Source organism: Oncorhynchus gorbuscha, linkage group LG06 (genome assembly GCF_021184085.1).
Source record: "Oncorhynchus gorbuscha isolate QuinsamMale2020 ecotype Even-year linkage group LG06, OgorEven_v1.0, whole genome shotgun sequence".
Lineage (NCBI taxonomy): Eukaryota > Metazoa > Chordata > Actinopteri > Salmoniformes > Salmonidae > Oncorhynchus > Oncorhynchus gorbuscha.
Window position 1 is genome coordinate 45,680,115 of NC_060178.1, and position 19,125 is coordinate 45,699,239.

Consider the following 19,125-nt stretch of genomic DNA (forward strand, 5'->3'; position numbering starts at 1 on the left):
ACAGAGACAGAGACAGAGACAGATCCCATCTGTAGACTCTCATGAAACAAGCAATTTAGACAAGAGCATTCCAATTTTTATTACATTTTTTTTGTGCCCTGCATCTCTCTTTTTCCTTTCTGGTGATTTCATTCTGGTAGTCAGTAAGCTTCTTTGTGGCCCTGCTCCCTGCCTGTAAGCCCTTGCTTATGTAAGCCAGGGCCGAGGAGACCCCGCTGTATGTGACAGGATTTGGGAGGTCTTGAGCTGTGGCATGTCGCTGATGCACCCAGGTCCTGTCTGGGAAAAGCATGGCGTCTCAGAATGAATGACATGGAGTATAACAACAGGATAAAAAAGAGTTTCATTCAAGGACAATGCTGATGCCAGCATTCAACTGAAACCAGTTGAATTAAGGGGAAATAGTCTTATTTTCGTTTTGTGGCTACCTTATCCAGCAGGCTATTGGTTGTAAGGTTCCTTCCTTATTAGTCATGAGCAAATAGGAACAGGATACATACCACGGTATTACCATTTTGGTAAACAAGGGGCTGCTAAAAACACGAGAACATTTTCAGAATGCTAACACAGTTAGCACAAACTAATAGTACATTTCAATAGAGGCTGCTAGCTAAATATGCTAACAATCGCAAAATATGTATGTACAGTTACCGGTCAAGTTTTAGAACAACGACTCATTCAAGGGTTTTTCTTTATTTTTACTATTTTCTACATTGTAGAATAAGAGAGAATACATCAAAACTATGAAATAACACATATGGAGTCATGTAGTAACCAGAAAATTGTTAAACAAATCAGAATATAATTTATATAATTTATAATTTATATAATATAAGCCACCCTTTTCCTTGATGACTGCTTTATACACTCTTGGCATTGTCTCAACCAGATTCATGAGGTAGTCACCTGGAAGGCATTTCAATTAACAGGTGTGCCTTGTTAAGAGTTAATTTGTGGAATTTCTTTCCTTCTTAATGCGTTTGAGCCAATCAGTTGTGTTGTGACAAGGTAAGGGTGGTATACAGAAGATAGCCCTATTTGGTAAAAGACCAAGTCCATATTATGGCAGGAACAGCTCAAATAATCAAAGAGAAACGACAGTCCATCATTACTTTAAGATGTGAAGGTCAGTCAATACGGAACATTTCAAGAACTTTGACCGTTTCGTCAAGTGCAGTCGCAAAAAACCATCAAGCGTTATGATGAAACTGTCTCTCATGAGGACGGCCAGAGGAATGGAAGACCCAGAGTTACCTCTGCTGCAGAGTACAAGTTCATTAGAGTTACCAGCCTCAGAAATTGCAGCCCAAATAAATGCTTTACAGAGTTCAAGTAACAAACACATCTCAACATGGACTGTTCAGAGGAGACTGTGTGAATCAGGTATTCATGGGCGAATTGTTGCAAAGAAACCACTACTAAAGGACACCAATAAGAAGAAGAGACATGCTTGGGCCAAGAAACACGAGCAATGGACATTAGACCGGTGGAAATCTGTCCATTGGGCTGAAGTCCAAATGGTAGATTTTTGGTTCCAGACCGCTGTGTCTTTGTGAGATGTGGTGTGGGTGAACGGGATGATCTCCTTTGTGAGATGTGGGTGAACCGGATGATCTCCTTTGTGAGATGTGGTGTGGGTGAACGGGATGATCTCCTTTGTGCGATGTGGTGTGGGTGAACGGGATGATCTCCTTTGTGAGATGTGGTGTGGGTGAACGGGATGATCTCCTTTGTGAGATGTGGTGTGGGTGAACGGGATGATCTCCTTTGTGAGATGTGGTGTGGGTGAACGGGATGATCTCCTTTGTGAGATGTGGTGTGGGTGAACGGGATGATCTCCTTTGTGAGATGTGGTGTGGGTGAACGGGATGATCTCCTTTGTGAGATGTGGTGTGGGTGAACGGGATGATCTCCTTTGTGAGATGTGGTGTGGGTGAACGGGATGATCTCCTTTGTGAGATGTGGTGTGGGTGAACGGGATGATCTCCTTTGTGAGATGTGGTGTGGGTGAACGGGATGATCTCCTTTGTGAGATGTGGTGTGGGTGATCGGGATGATCTCCTTTGTGAGATGTGGTGTGGGTGAACGGGATGATCTCCTTTGTGAGATGTGGTGTGGGTGAACGGGATGATCTCCTTTGTGAGATGTGGTGTGGGTGAACGGGATGATCTCCTTTGTGAGATGTGGTGTGGGTGAACGGATGATCTCCGCATGTGTTTTTCCCACTGTAAAGCATGGAGGAGGAGGTGTTATAGTGTGGAGGTGCTTTGCTGGTGACACAGTCAGTGATTTATTTATAAATCAAGGCACACTTAACCAGCATGGCTACCACAGCGTTCTGCAGCGATACACCATCCCATCTGTTTTAGGCTTAGTTGGACTATAATTTGTTTTTCAACAGGACAATGACCCAACACACCTCCAGGCTGTGTAAGGGCTATTTGACCAATAAGGAGAGTGATGGAGTGCTGCATAAGCTGACCTGGCCTCCGCAATCCCCCAACCTCAACCAAATTGAGATGGTTTGGGATGAGTCGGACCACAGAGTGAAGGAAAAGCAGCGAACAAGTCCTCAGCATATGTGGGAACTCATTCAAGACTGTTGGGAAAGCAGCATTCCAGGTGAAGCTGGTTTAGAGAATGCCAAGGGTGTGCAAAGCTCTCATCAATGCAAAGTGAGGGTATTAGAAGAATATCAAATATACACTGCTCAAAAAAATAAAGGGAACACTAAAATAACACATCCTAGATCTGAATGAATGAAATATTCTTATTAAATACTTTTTTCTTTACATAGTTGAATGTGCTGACAACAAAATCACACAAAAATGATCAATGGAAATCAAATTTATCAACGCATGGAGGTCTGGATTTGGAGTCACACTCAAAATTAAAGTGGAAAACCACACTACAAGCTGATCCAACTTTGATGCAATGTCCTTAAAACAAGTCAAAATGAGTCTCCACGGCATTTCCAGACTCTGTCACGTCTGTCACATGTGCTCAGTGTGAACCTGCTTTCATCTGTGAAGAGCACAGGGCACCAGTGGCGGATTTGCCAATCTTGGTGTTCTCTGGCAAATGTCAAACGTCCTGCACGGTGTTGGGCTGTAAGCACAACCCCCACCTGTGGACGTCGGGCCCTCATACCACCCTCATGGAGTCTGTTTCTGACCGTTTGAGCAGACACATGCACATTTGTGGCCTGCTGGAGGTCATTTTGAAATGTATTGTCAATCAGTGTTGCTTCCTAAGTGGACAGTTTGATTTCACAGAAGTGTGATTGACTTGAAGTTACATTGTGTTGTTTAAGTGTTCCCTTTATTTTTTGAGCAGTGTATTATGATTTGTTTAACACTTTTTTGGTTAGTACATGATTTCATATGTGTTATTTCATAGTTTTGATGCCCTCACTATCATTCTACAATGTAGAAAACAGTAAAAATAAAGAAAAACCCTTGAATGAGTAGGTGTTCTAAGACTTTTGACCGGTAGTGTACAAGTATTGGTCGTAGCAACCGAATATACTTTTTTGGTGAGTTTGGACATTTGCAAGCGAATGTGAACGTGTCACGGCCATCAAAAGAAGTGGACCAAAGTGTAGCGTGGTGAGCGTACATTTTATTTTATTTTAAAATGTTGCCAACAAAACAACAAACGAATTAAACAACCATGACGCTTACTAACAAAGTTAACTACCCACACTGAAAGGAGGGGAAAAGGGCTACATAAGTATGATTCCAAATCAGAGACAACGATAGACAGCTGTCCCTGATTGAGAACCATACCCGGCCAAAACATAGAAATAAAGAAACATAGAAAACAAAAAATAGAATGCCCACCCCACACACCCTGACCTAACCAAATAGAGAAATAAAATGTCTCTCTAAGGTCAGGGCGTGACAGAACGAGAGACATTGTGCAAATGAACTAAGTTCAATGCTTGTCTGAAGGTAGAACAGTACAGACTCTGGAACAGTATGTGTACACACTGTGTCTGTGTGGAGTCTGGAGTCGCTAGGGCAAGAGGGGGGAGTAGCTGACGGGCCGAGAACGGCGAGGACAAGACATTTGCACAAAGATAGCAGCAGTGACAGCTGTACTGTACAGATAAGTCATCCAAAGCCCTTTGACTTTATCAAACACAGCAGAAAGCTAACACTATATGATGCCCGTCTACTCATTCATTCAGCCACTTACTTAGCTAACTAGCAAGTCATACCAAATGCACAGCTGGACTCACCAGCTCCCACTCTCTCCAGTTCTGCTATTTACAAACAAACATGTGACTGGCTCAACTGTTCTGGGGTACTAAGCTTCATAACGTTAAATAATGTGACAGGTGAAATGAAGAACGCAATCTGCTTTTTCTCCTAACGTATTGCACAAGTTGATAGCAGAGATTAACTTAACTGCAAATATTCAAATATATTGAAAAAGTTTTGATGTTATTAACGGTATTGGAAGAAGCATTATGTGGCCCTTTTTCCAAATACCCCGGTATACGATATATACGGTATACCGCCCCAATCCTATTCCCATTCTACTCCACACACCCTCTCCAACATCTCGCTCTGTGTATTCTCCCCCTAAAGTGACTGCTTTAGGGGGAGAATGTCGGATGTCTTGAATAACAACAATAAGGAAAAAAGATGGAATGAAAAGGGTGAAAAACGTTGAAGGCGGCGTCGATGCCTGTGATCTCTACGAGTCCTGCACGCACCAAGGCACAGGGTGAAGGGAGATGAACCTTTATCAAGCAGCATTAGAAATGCTGATGCGCTGACGGACGTAGCGTTAGTGTGGCTCTCTCAAAGCGCCTTACCTTCTTGCCTTCATTTTCCCTCCTGTTATCTGGCCGCACCGGGCTCACAGATCTGTCTGACTGTCATCCAAGATGTGTTTGTTCTGTTTTCAGGTTTTATTTTTGTTTTTAAGATGGGTTTATTTGCCTAAAGCGTGCGTGGGAGGAAGGCGAGCTTAGATAACACTTTAAGTCCGTATTAGCATGTCTTATTAGAGAGCTGGGTGTTTTTTCGCTCAGTCCAATGTCTCTCGTACACCAGGGGGATTGAATTGGTACTCTAAACACACTCAGAGAGCAAAGGCTTGGAACACAAGTCTCTCATGAAGAGGTATAGGAAGACGGTCAGCATCAACAAGCTAACTCTCGTTTGAGATTGGCTCGTTCGCACCCTAAGGCTCGGGTTTCATCTGTCCAGATGAAGCTCAGAAATGCGAACTGGAGGTTCATTGTAAGTGTGGCTAGTTGAATTGTGCTCCAGGCTGAGGGGTGTTTGATGATCTCTACAGCTCTCTGCAGGCGTCCGATCTCACAACTCCGGCCCTTTGTAGTCCACCCATCCATAATCTATACATCACCCTGGGACTGTATACTATCGCATAGAGGACAGGGGCTGGTGCTTTTAGCCGTATTGCGGTGTTGAGGTATTTCACTGCTCTTACCACCATTTCTCTCTCATCCCTCATCATTCAGGAGCTAGACAGGTCTTTCCATCTTCTGAACAGACCCCTTTCATACTGTGTCACTTTTCTATCCCCCGTCCCTCTTTCATACACACATGCACAGGTGCACGCGGGCAGGCACGTAGGCAGGCAGGCACGTAGGCAGGCAGGCACGTAGGCAGGCAGGCAGGCACGTAGGCAGGCAGGCACGTAGGCAGGCAGGCAGGCACGCACGCACGCATGCACACGCTGGTCAGTTAATCCCTCAGTAACACTGCACTCATATTCAATCTTCCTGGGAGAAAGCTAGGCGAATCTAAACTACTATCTAATCTAAAAATGAATGAACAGTGTCATGTTTAAGTCCTTTTTATTCCACCAGTCGATGATCTTATTATTCATTAATTGAATGTATCGGTTGTTTGCTTATACTTTTTTACTTTCACAATGAAAGTGATAAAAAATACTTATCATTAAGAATAATCATAATATGTAAGGTGATTCTATAGTGTAATGGTATTGTGGTTGAAACAAACATGAAAACAAACAACCCCCCAAAAAAAAAAAGAATATCAAGCACTGTTTTCTTGCATTGCAGTTTATGGAGTGGTGTAGCATTTATACTTACTACATAGAAGTTTAAGTAACATGTAATTTATCCTTTTGATTAACAGTAGTGTAAAATTATTTTGTCTTTGGAATAACACGTTTCAGACCTGTACACTCCACTGTTGTCCAAAGTTTTTCTTTCATTCATCCCCCAGACAATTCCCTATATTTGCAAAGGTTTTATTATGAGTGAAAGGCTCTGGTTGGGCCGTGTCAAACAAAACCCAGCAGACTCTCTTGCTCCTTTAGGAACGGATAATTCCTCTTGAAATCATACATTCGAGTGTCCTTGTCCTGGACAATCTTTTGGCCCATCTCCACTCACGACAGAGAGGCTGCTTGCGTGCCCATCTTTGCCAGTTCTTTCTCCAGCAGGGAAATGTTCTGTTCTTCGCTGACCACGTCACCCTCCTTATCTACGAATCTAATGGGCCTCTCTTCTTTCACTCTCAGCTTCTCCCGGAACTCCTCAAAACAGGCTCTGATCTGGTCTTTTGATCTGTTCTGAGTAACTATTTGCTTGAGTGATATCAGTTTTTTTTGGCCCTTATTTAACTTTTTTTTTAATACCAACAATCCTGTTGTTAAGGTGAACTGTAGCTACCTCTGTCTTCAGATCTTTCTGGGAATCTTTTACAGGCCTTTCCCCTCACAAATGAATCAGATGCGCTCATTGTCCATCACACAAAAGAGCTTCAGAGATGCTCCACGTTCACAACACTCATATCCTCTCCCTTTTTCCTGTCTTGCCCCTCTTTGTTCTCCCAGTTTGAGCTGGTTTGCCACATTCCTTATCAGCCTGAATTTCCAGCGTCATTCAGCTAAGAACAAGAAACACAATGTTGTTGTCAACATGGGGAACCGTTGTGACCGGGAAACGTACAGGTGTAGGATCTTAATTTGAGGATTTAAATGTTTAGTCCATAATGTCACTTGTTTTAATCTGTTAGATGGTGAAAATGAGGCTACTTGCAAAGTGAAATACTGTTAATATAACCGTGTTTTTGTGCAGGTTTAAGGTGAATTTATGTAAATCACGAAGGACACATGCATTTCCTGTGGCGCAGGAAAACTCTCATCAACAAAAGGCCCTACATCTGTGGAAACTTGAAAATTGAATGATTAAAATGATAACAAGCTATATTGGCACTGCTTTGTTGCGTTGTCGCTCAGGAAGCATGGTGGCAAACAAACGTACTGAATAGAACCTTAAAGTTAAGGCATTAGTTATTTATTTTTTCTGGGACGAATTTCTTCTTTTTATCAATGTCAATTATGGCTTTTTGCATTTGAAGATCTTCTCCATGGGCTTCCAAGTCAGTACGTAGGTTTCTATTGAAGATCTTCTCCATGGGCTTCCAAGTCAGTACGTAGGTTTCTATTGAAGATCTTCTCCATGGCCTTCCAAGTCAGTACGTAGGTTTCTATTGAAGATCTTCTCCATGGCCTTCCAAGTCAGTACGTAGGTTTCTATTGAAGATCTTCTCCATGGCCTTCCAAGTCAGTACGTAGGTTTCTATTGAAGATCTTCTCCATGGGCTTCCAAGTCAGTACGTAGGTTTCTATTGAAGATCTTCTCCATGGCCTTCCAAGTCAGTACGTAGGTTTCTATTGAAGATCTTCTCCATGGCCTTCCAAGTCAGTACGTAGGTTTCTATTGAAGATCTTCTCCATGGCCTTCCAAGTCAGTACGTAGGTTTCTATTGAAGATCTTCTCCATGGCCTTCCAAGTCAGTACGTAGGTTTCTTTTGAAGATCTTCTCCATGGCCTTCCAAGTCAGTACGTAGGTTTCTTTTGACCCAGGCTTCTTTGACAAAAGCAATGTAAAAAAACAACAACATTGTGACATGTAATGGAAATGACAGCTATAGGAGAAATGTTCATATTTTATCTCTCACTGAGAGAGAAAGCAAAGAAAGGCTGTCCTTAAAGCATACTCAACCTAGTTTAACTCTTGGCAAATTCATTGGATTTTTGCTTTATCAAATGGGGCGTGGCTCTGTTTATGCCACATCTCAAGATGCTGGACAGATCCTTCCATCTGGTAATGGGCCTGGCTCGTCTTATCACACAGTGAGCACATAACGTATTGTCTACCTCAGCCCTTCAATACAGCTTATCACCACCTATTATCAGCCATATATATGTCATAGGGTGCCATAGGATGCCATAGGGTGCTATAGGGTGCCATTAGGTGCCATAGGGTGCCATTGGGTGTCATTGGGTGTCATAGGCTGCCATAGGGTGCCATTAGCTGTCATTAGCTGTCATAGGCTACCATAGGGTGCCATTGGGTGTCATAGGCTGCCATAGGGTGTCATAGGGTGCCATAGGGTGCCATAGGTTGCCATTGGGTGTCGTAGGCTGCCATAGGGTGTCATAGGGTGCCATATGGTGCCATAGGGTGTCATAGGGTGCCATTGGGTGTCATAGGGTGCCATTGGGTGCCATATGGTGTCATAGGGTGCCATAGGGTGCCATTAGGTGCCATAGGGTGCCATTGTGTGTCATTGGGTGTCATAGGCTGCCATAGGGTGCCATAGGGTGTCATAGGCTGCCATAGGGTGCCATTAGGTGTCATAGGCTGCCATAGGGTGCCATTGGGTGTCATAGGCTGCCATAGGGTGCAATAGGGTGTCATAGGGTGCCATAGGGTGCCATATGGTGTCATAGGGTGTCATAGGGTGCCATTGGGTGTCATAGGGTGCCATTGGGTGCCATATGGTGTCATAGGGTGTCAGAGGGTGCCATAGGGTGTCATAGGGTGCCATTGGGTGCCATATGGTGTCATAGGGTGCCATAGGGTGTCATAGGGTGCCATAGGGTACCATTTCGGAGGCAGCGCTAAACAAAAACAGGGCAATCACACTAAACAAGGTTTAATGTTTCCCCTTCATTGTTATTGTAGTGTCGTGGCAATACATTACATTGTCTCCTTCCCTGTGAGGGTGAGAACACGTTTTGAGGGGTAAATGGAGTGTGGAAATTGAATGACTCCGAGCTTCCTGACCTTCACCTGTTTCCTCTGCTCCTCTGTCGCTTCTTCCCAATTCACATGCCTGTGTTGTTACGGCGACGTGGCGGATTCCTTAGAGGTGTCGCGGGGGCTCGGTAAAACATCCCAGGTCACCCGAGTCAGTCAGTAATCATGGTGGCCCCTAGAGCGTGTCATTGGGAGAATGCCGGTAGCTCCGAGAGGAGCTTCCTGTCTTCTCTCAGCTGATCAGTGAAAGGGGGTGTGCCTACAGGATAATTAATAGGAACCACAGCGGGAATTGGAAAAATAATAGCTGTTCTGGTTGGTCTGAGACGAAGAAGTGCGTGTGTGAGCGCGTACTTGCGGGTGTTACTTGTTTGTGGATATATTGTATGTATTCCACACCCTTTACAGTGAGTTTAAGGTATTCTATATGGATGGCATTCTCGTGACATGTCTCAGCTGGCGAAGGAGGGCAACGTGTATTTGTGTATTTATTCGTGTCTGCAGCTCTGTCCACATTCCAGGGGGATTTGTTTGGTGTTTGTTTGTGGATGTGCACGCGTTTGCCACTACTGTGGGGCACAGGGGATCTTCATGCATAAGTCATAAATCAGCAAATCCTTGAGGCAGCTGTGGTGAATGGGCAAGATTACTGTGTGCCACAACACACACGCGCGCGCGCGCACACACACGCGCGCGCGCGCACACACACACACACACACACACACACACACACACACACACACACACACACACACACACACACACACACACACACACACACACACACACACACACACACACACACACACAACACAACACAGCGCTGGGAGATGAATGAACAAAAATCAACAGCGCACAAGTCCCTCGGAATGCCACTGCATCACATGGCACTGCCAGCCCAATCACTGGAGACACTAAACTCACACCAATTTAACAAACATCTGGCAGTCCTTCAAGCTAACATTTCCTTTTCTTGGGATAATTAAAAGCATATTGTGGTGGGCTACAATGGTGAAACCCTCCCTTACAGCAGTTTGAAGGTGGGTGGGGGAGGTAGTGAGAAATTCCTACTATTCTTTCCATGGATTATTTGCTCTTTTGTCCTTGAGATAAGAAAGGACGAGAGGGAGGGATGGAGAGAGGGTGGGAGAGATTGTGGGTGATTGATAGGTCTGCCGTTGCTCTGTTTCCTTAGCCCCCCTCACCCCATTGGAGTGTTCTCCCACCCCTATACATCCTTAGGCACCCTACTACCCACTCTCCCCACTCTCCGTACCCCTATATGTCCCTCCAATCATCCCATCTGGGGATCATTGTCCTGTTGAAAAACAAGTGATAGTCCCACTAAGCGTAAACCAGATGGGATGGCGTATCGCTGCAGCCATGCTGGTTAAGTGTGCTTTGAATTTTAAATAAATCACAGACAGTGTCACCAGCAAAGCACCATCACACCGCCTCCTCCATGCTTCACGGTGGGAACCACTCATGCGGAGATCATCCGTTCACCTACTCTGCATCTCACAAAGACACGGCGGTTGGAAGCAAAGATCTCAAATTTGGACTCATCAGACCAAAGGACTGATCTCCACTGTTCTAATGTCCATTGCTCCTTTTTCTTGGCCCAAGCAAATATCTTCTTCTTATTGGTGTTGTTTAGTAGTGTTTTCTTTGCCGAAATTCGACCATGAAGGCCTGATTCACACAGTCTCCTCTGAACAGTTGATGTTAAAATGTGTCTGTTACTTGAACTCTGTGAAGCATTTATTTGGGCTGCAATTTCTGAGGCTGATAACTCAAATGAACTTATACTCCGCAGTAGAGGTAACTCAGGGCCTTCTTTTCCTGTAGCGGTCCTCATGAGAGCCAGTTACATCATAGCGCTTGATTGTTTTTGCGACTGTAGATTTGAAAAGTTCTTGATTTTTTTCCCGTATTCGTGTCTTAATGTAATGATGGACTACATTTGCACACACTGTATATATATATTTTTCCATTGTGTTATTGATTGTACATTTGTTTATGCCATTTGTAACTCTGTGTTGTTTTTGTCGCCCTGCTTTGCTTTATCTTGGCCAGACCGCAGTTGTAAATGAAAACTTGGCCTACCCGGTTAAATAAAGGTTAAATAAAAAAATACATATATGTTGACACCACTTCAAATAACTGGGTTCGGCTATTTCAGCCCCACCCATTGCTGACAGGTGTGTAAATCGAGCACGCACACAGCCATGCAATCTCCATAGACAAACATTGGCAGTAGAATGGCATTACTGAGTTCAACATCTCACCGTCATAGGATGCCAAGTTTCCAACAAGTCAGTTCGTCAAATATCTGATCTGCTAGAGCTGCCACACTCAACTGTAAGTGGTGTTATTGTGAAGTGGAAAGTCTAGGAGCAACAACGGCTCAGCCGCGACGTGGTAGGCCACACAGGCCACACTGATGCGCGTAGCTCATAAAAATCACCCTCAATTGCAACACTCACTACTGAGTTCCAAACTGCCTCTGGAAGCAACGTCAGCAGAAGAACTGTTTGACTGGAGCTTCATGAAATGGGTATCCATGGCCGAGCAGCCGCACACAAGCCTAAGATCACCATCCGTAATGCAAAGCGTTGACTGGAGGGTTGTTGAGCTCGCCACCATTGAACTCTGGAGCAGTGGAAACGAGTTCTCTGGAGTGCTTAATCACGCTTCTCTATCTGGCAGTCCGACAGACAAATCTGGGTTAGGTGGAAGCCAGGAGAACGCTACCTGCCTGAATGCATAGTGGCAACTGTAAAGTTTGGTGGAGGAGGAGTAATAGTCTGGGGCTGTTTTTATGGTTCGGGCCCCTTAGTTCCAGTGAAGGGAGATCTTAACGTTACAGCAAGCAATGATATTCTAGATGATTCTGTGCTTCCAACTTTTGGTGCAGACCCTTTCCTGTTTAAGCATGACGATGCCCCCGTGCACAAAGCGAGGTCCATACAGATGGTTTGTTGAGATCAGTGTGGAAGAACTTGACTGGCCAAGACCTCAACCCCATCAAACACCTTTGGGATGAATTGGAATGCCGGCTGCGAGCCAGGCCGAATCGGCCAACTTCAGTGCCCGACCTCACTAATGCTCAATGTTCTATCTTCTAGTGGAAAGCCTTCCCAGAAGAGTGGAGGCTGTTATAGCAGTAAAGTTGGCACCAACTCCACATTAATGGCCATGATTTTAGAATGAGATTTTCAACGAGTGTCCACATACCTTTGGTCTTGTATGTGTGGAGTGGGAGACTGGCTGGGGAGATGGAAGGGAGTTAGATGAATTCCCAGATAAAATAATAAGACACTGGAGGGGATTTGTGTTCAGTGACACACTCACATGATATTGCGATCACAAACACACACACGCACGCACACACACACGCACGCACACACACACCGGGAGGGGATTTGTTGAGTCTACAGGGATGTGTAATTCCATTACACAGGACCTCTGTGGATGTAGCTTCTTCCTCTGCAATCCTCACAGCCATGTACTTTGGACTTTGGAGTTATTTTTAACTGCTTGAAAATTGTATCTTAGAATCTGAGTGTTTTTGTTACAGCCATCAGGAAAATACTTCTACTTTATGTCAGATTATACCGGAGACTCTCATCCATTACAAGATGTTGGTAGGACTTTTAGGGACTTCCCCATTGTGTTGCTCAAATGTACGTAGTTCGGTCCTTGAGCTGTTCTTGTCTATTAACGTTCATGGGTCATTCCATGAAATGAGTGCCTTTTGCGTACCTTTGATATTTTAAGTAGAAATTGTGCACCAATTGAATTGTAAAATCCTATTACGTCAAATGAAGTTCCCCTTTAATATAGAACTCAAGGAGAATTTGATCATTCAAAATGAAGCATTTTGACATGTCCCTCCGTCAACCCTGTGTCACTTCTAGGAAGATTTGAACCCGCTTACAGTTTCATTATTATTTATATAATTCATGTGATTAGTGATTCATTTACGTCTGTCCATCATTTTAAGGTCAACCCTGTTATGTGAACTGGACTCTCATTTTCATATGGTGAAATTATTATTATTTTCAATTTTTGTTCAAAAAAAGCTTTGAATGTTTAATAATGGTTCTAGTCTTTTTGGCAATTTTCTGGTATTTTGTGGTGGAAAACTGAGTTGAGTATAACCCTGTTGACCATAGATAGCCAGGCTAGAAATGTTTGAAAAAAAGAAGAAGCTTGCATTCAATTGCCACGACATCCATTCCCCTTGTCACAAGCCAATTTATGGCTGATTTAAGAAGAAACCCTCTTACTGTCAACCCCTTTACTATATTTGGCACTTAATAGGCACTAGGCCATTTTGTAATTTCACGTCTTGCGATGGTTAAACTATTTTTTTATGTGCTCATTATGGCAAAATGTTAAAATTAGGTGAAATCAAAAGGTTTTTTTGGGACTAAGTTACACTTCTCCAGAAGCACCAAATTGGTGGAACGACCCTATTATGCCATGTTTCATGTTCTATGTGGACCCTAGGAAGAGTAGCTGCTGCTTTCGCAACAGCTAATGGGGATCCTAATAAAATACCAATTACCAAATGTGTTAGGGGGTGTATTAGGAGTTGTTTGTGACTTCTCTGTACTTTCCAGCATGTCAGGCAGTAAGCTAGCAGGTAATGACGCGAGTGCTGTCAGGTGTAATGGTCCGAATCCGACACGTTTTGTTTCACTACACTATCTTCCTGTTGTGTTATGAGTCCCTGGTGGGGGCATCATTCATATGCAGTGATTTGAACCCCCCAGTCTGGCCACCCAAGGTCGGCTACATCACATAAACAATAGGCTAACAAGCCTCTAGTCTACTCAGCCGGACTGGGCTAGGCCGTAGCAATCGTCACACTCCACTACAGTGATTCTGATTCGTGCTACAGTACAATAACCTACATGAGATGTAGTCAATGTAGTTGACATTTTTAGGCTAACATCTTTAGCCTAACTAGCCTCGCCCCAGCCAGGCAAGGCTAAACCCCTAGCGATCCCTCTCACACTCCACTGCAGTGATTCTGACTAGCCTAGCATACCACTAATTGACATTTTAGGCTAGTGTCGACGGGTGGGCACAGCACTGTTTAAACCAAGGCCTGTAAAATGAGGAAGAGAACAGGACAGTTAGTCCCGGTGTGTGTTGTTCATCAGGCTAGTGGAGCGAGGCATTGTTCTCTCTCTCTCTCTCACATGAGGTGAGTGCTTTCTCTTGTTCAGAACTCTCCCGGTCAAGAAGAAGGAGCTTTAGCTCTCCCTGTGACACGCTCAAGCGCTCCAATTTTCCCCGGGCTGCTCCGCTCTGCTCGGAGAGAGTGACTGGAGAATGGCGTTAGATGGGTTATGAGACTGGTCATCTAACAACAGTCTGCCCTTGCTGCAATCTCCGGGTACTGAGACAAATTAGACAGATTTGGGAGGGTATATGGGTATATGAACTGAAGCTTGCATCTGGACACTTTTTGTGTAGTTTGCCTATTACATAGTGGACCTGATTGTAAACCCGACCTCGAGGTTTTCATCATTTGTTCGAAGCGACACTCCATTTCACTTAGCTTGTGTTGTGTATTTGACTTAGAATGTTAATCTGATCTCTCTCTCTCTCCTTTCCTATCTCTCTCTCTCTCTCTCTCTCTCTCTCTCTCTCTCTCTCTCTCTCTCTCCTTTCCTATCTCTCTCTCTCTCCTTTCCTCTCTCTCTCTCTCTCTCTCTCTCCTTCCCTGTCTCTCTCTCCTTCCCTATCTCTCTCTCCTTCCCTATCTCTCTCTCTCTCTCTGAGCAGCAAAGAAGACATGTGCCACCACAGACTTTGCGTGTGAGAACGGCCAGTGTGTTCCCCAGCGGTGGCGCTGTGACGGAGAGCCGGAGTGTGCCGACGGATCAGACGAGGCCGACGCTACATGCAGTGAGTTCGACCTCTAGTCTGCACATCCCTCCAACCAGCAAAACAAACCCTGTCCACTTCCATCTGTCTGAGTCTCACATACACGGCCAACTGAGCCTGCTGTACTTCTGTGCCCCACACTCACGCAGACCTGAGGTCAGCTCTAAACCCTGTTCCACGACGCTCACATCCTGCTTATTAATTACGCAGGATTCACTGTGGGCTGCACTCCATTTTGTTCATAATTGCCACCAGCATATGACCTGTGTCCCGGGGCTGCGTTTGAAGACAAGCTGCGTTTGAAGACAAAACGCGTGTTCACATGCCGCTGTTTATGACTTTTTAACGCGGCCGTAATGACTTAGCCCGGGCCATTGATCAAGCCATGGGTATGGGTATTGGGTATTACTGTACAGCGATAACCGTGAGATTGCAGCCATTTATTTATAGCCATAACTCACCTGCCATTACTGAGGGGCGGTGGCATTGTGCTAAACTCTATGGCTATGGAAGGAGAGTCATAGAGCTGTTACTCATATCGGAAAGCTTTTAGACCCCTTTTCCCACATTTTGTTACAGCCTGGTTCTAAAATCTCTTCTCATCAATCTACACACAATACCCCATAGTGATAAAGCGTAAACAGGTTTTTAGAAATGTTTGCAAAATTATTAAATATAAAAAAACAGAAATACCTTATTTGCATAAGTATTCAGACACTTTGCTATAAGACTGGAAATGGAGCTCAGGTGCATCCTGTTTCCATTGATCATCCTTGAGATGTTTCTACAACTTGATTGGAGTCCACCTGTGGTAAATTCCATTGATTGGACATGATTTGGATAGGCACACACCTGTCTATATAAGGTCCAACAGTTGACAGGCATATATCGGGGGAAAGGTACCACAAAATGTCTGCAGCATTGAAGGTCCCCAAGAACACAGTGGCCTCCATCATTCTTAAATGGAAGATGTTTGGAACCACCAAGACTTCCTAGAGCTGTCCGCCCGGCCAAACTGAACAATCGGGGAAGAAGGGCCTTGGTCAGGGAGGTGACCAAGAAGACGATGGTCACTCTGACAGAGCTCCAGTGTTCCTCTGTGGAGATGGGATAACCTTCCAGAAAGACAAGCATCTCTGCAGCTCTTCACCAATCAGGCCTTTATGGTAGAGTGGCCAGAGAGAAGCCACTCCTCAGTAAAAGGCACATGACAGCCCGCTTGGAGTTTGCCAGAAGGCACCTAAAGACTCTCAGACCATGAGAAACAAGATTCAATGGTCTGATGAAACCAAGATTGAACTCTTTGGTCTGAATGCCAAGCGTCACATCTGGAGGAAACCTGGCACCATCCCTACAGTGAAGCATGGTGGTGGCAGCATCATGCTGTGTAGATGTTTCTCAGCGGCAGGGACTGGGTTGACTAGTCAGAATTGAGGCAAAGATGAACGGAGCAAAGTACAGAGAGATCCTTGATGAAAACATGCTCTAGAGTGGGTTGAAGGTTCACCTTCCAAAAGGACAATGACCCTAAGCACACAGCCAAGATGCAGCAGTGGTTTTGGGACAAGTATTTGAATATCCTTGAGTGGCCCAGCCGGACTTGAACTCAATCGAAAATCTCTGGAGAGATCTGGAGAGAAATTTAGGCTCCCGAGCGGCGCAGCGGTCTAAGGCCCTGCATTTCAGTGCAAGAGGTGTCACTACAGTCTCTGGCTCAAATCCAGGCTGCATCACATCAGGCTGTGATTGGTAGGCCCATAGGGTGGTGCACAATTGGCCCAGCGTTGTCCGGGTTTGGCCGTCATTGTAAATAAGAGTTTGTTCTTAACTGTCTTGCCTAGTTAAATAAAGGTCTAATTTAAATAAAAATAATGCACTGGACTGTTTCTTGAGACAGTTATTAACCCCATCTGTACATGCAATGGGCTTCTAGGGGTTATTGTTGAGTTGCGGTATTGTGTGTAGATTGATTAGGGGGAAACAAACAATTGAATACATTTTAGAATAAAGCTGTAATGTTTATTTTTATTTTTTAAAAGCCAAGGGGTCTGAATACTCTCCGAATGCACTGTATACTCACATCAACTGTGTCAGAGACAATCCGGAATGAATTAGCTTCGTCCTTACTGGTGCTCTTATATAGTGCTCTCTGCCTGCTGGTTCAAATGGCAAAGAAAATGTCTCTCTCATTGCCAGTTCCTCTCCCCTTGGCCCTGCTCGTTCCTACTGTACTGTATAGAAGGACTTCTGTATGGGCCGCCAACAGAACAGCAGCTGCAAGCAATTTTCAGAAGCAGTATGGAGGAAAAAGCAGTGCTGGAAATGGTGGAGTGTCGAGATCTGACACACTGGAGAAAGGGTGACCTTGGGCTGCTGTTTGGAGGGCCTGCTGTGTGTGTGTGTGTGTGTGTGTGTGTGTGTGTGTGTGTGTGTGTGTGTGTGTGTGTGTGTGTGTGTGTGTGTGTGTGTGTGTGTGTGTGTGTGTGTGTGTGTGTGTGTGTGTGTGTGTGTGTGTGTGTGTGTGTGAGATGGGGGGTTGCAGTCTCACCCTGAGTGTGTATTTGATTAGACGGTGACTCGGGCAGGCTCTGAGATTGTTCTAAGGAGAGAAGCCACCAAGAGATTGAGAACACAACACACAGACACTATGCTAGACAGGTACAACCCTGAGAGAAGGGGTCTGTCTGGGTGACAAGCAGAGCACACACTGCATTGCAAGCAATGTGAACGTGCATGGCTTCGTAGCTCTGGACTCTGCTGAGAGGTTAAATGGGTTTTGGAGAGGTGAGGGCCATGTGTAGCAGAGTGGAGGTCTCCTGTGGGTGTTTTTTAAAGGAAGCTACAGGTGAGGAACTGCTCAACTCCTACTGTAGAAACATAGACACATGCGCACACACACACACACACACACACACACACACACACACACACACACACACACACACACACACACACACACACACACACACACACACACACACACACACACACACACACACACACACACACACACACACACACACACACACACACACACACACACACACTCACTAGCTGACTCTGCTGAGAATGTGGGAAAGCTGCAGCAATCAAGACTTTGTATCGACCTCAGCTCCCATGTCAAATTAGTGTCGTCTCTAGAACCCCTCTCTAGCAGTGTATCCATCCACTGAAAGGCTGTGCTCTGGTCTCCTTCAGCATATCCATCCACTCTTCCCCACTGTGCTTTATCCATAGCTTACAGGGGTTCTCAGAGCTAGATAAATCAGACTAATAACTCAGAAGATGGCGAAGACAGACATGGCAGCTTAGCTATCTCCTAAGCAACTTTGCAGTATAACTTTTTGGGGTGTGTCAATTCATTATTAGCCCATTTATATTTATTTATTTTTAATTGTAAAAATTGACCCCCTTTTCTCTCCCCAATTTCGTCATATCCAATTGGTAGTTACAGTCTTGTCCCATCGCTGCAACTCCCGTACGGACTTGGGAGAGGCGAAGGTCGAGAGCCATGCATCCTAAGAAACACGACCCAGCCAAGCCGCACTGCTTCTTGACACACTGCTCGCTTAACCCGGAAGTCAGCCGCACCAATGTGTCTGATGAAACACTGTCCACCTGGCGACCATGTCAGCGTGCATGCGCCCGGCCCTCCACAGGAGTTGCTAGAACGCAATGGGACAAGGTAATCCCGGCCGGCTAAACCCTGCCCTATCCTGGACGATGCTGGGCCAATTATGCATCACCTCATGGGTCTCCTGGTCATGGCCAGCTGCGACACAGCCCAGGATCAAACCGGGGTCTGTAGTAACACATCTAGCACTGGAATGTATCCTTTGTTTGTACCCCCAAGGCATTTGAACATATCCCAGAGGCTGCTCCAAGATGACGCCGGCGGAAAAAGAGGTATTTGGAGGGGACTTCAAGTCCGACACCATCCACCGCTTCCGAGTATATTACTCGCGAATGTTCAGTCTCTGGACAATAAAATAGACGACCTCAGGGTGAGGATCTCCTTCCAGAGAGACTTCAGGGACCGTAGCGTACTCTGTTTCACGGAATCATGGCTCTCTTGGGATATACTGTCCCCACCCATATAGCCAGCTGGGTTCTCAGTACATTGTGCAGACAGGAATAAAGAACTCTCCGGAAGAAGAAAGGC

The 19,125-nt window shown here is 45.0% G+C and overlaps 1 protein-coding gene across 4 annotated transcripts in view; it reads left to right on the forward strand.

The window, feature by feature from the left end:
• The window catches only part of LOC124038019 (low-density lipoprotein receptor-related protein 8-like), a 309,270-nt gene that overhangs the window by 119,484 nt on the left and 170,661 nt on the right, over positions 1–19,125 (forward strand). For all 4 annotated transcript variants that reach the window (XM_046353379.1, XM_046353380.1, XM_046353377.1 and 1 more), the window contains exon 3: positions 14,862–14,984. In XM_046353379.1, coding sequence (XP_046209335.1) covers positions 14,862–14,984 — 123 coding nt within the window. The remainder of the gene's footprint in view (positions 1–14,861; positions 14,985–19,125) is intronic.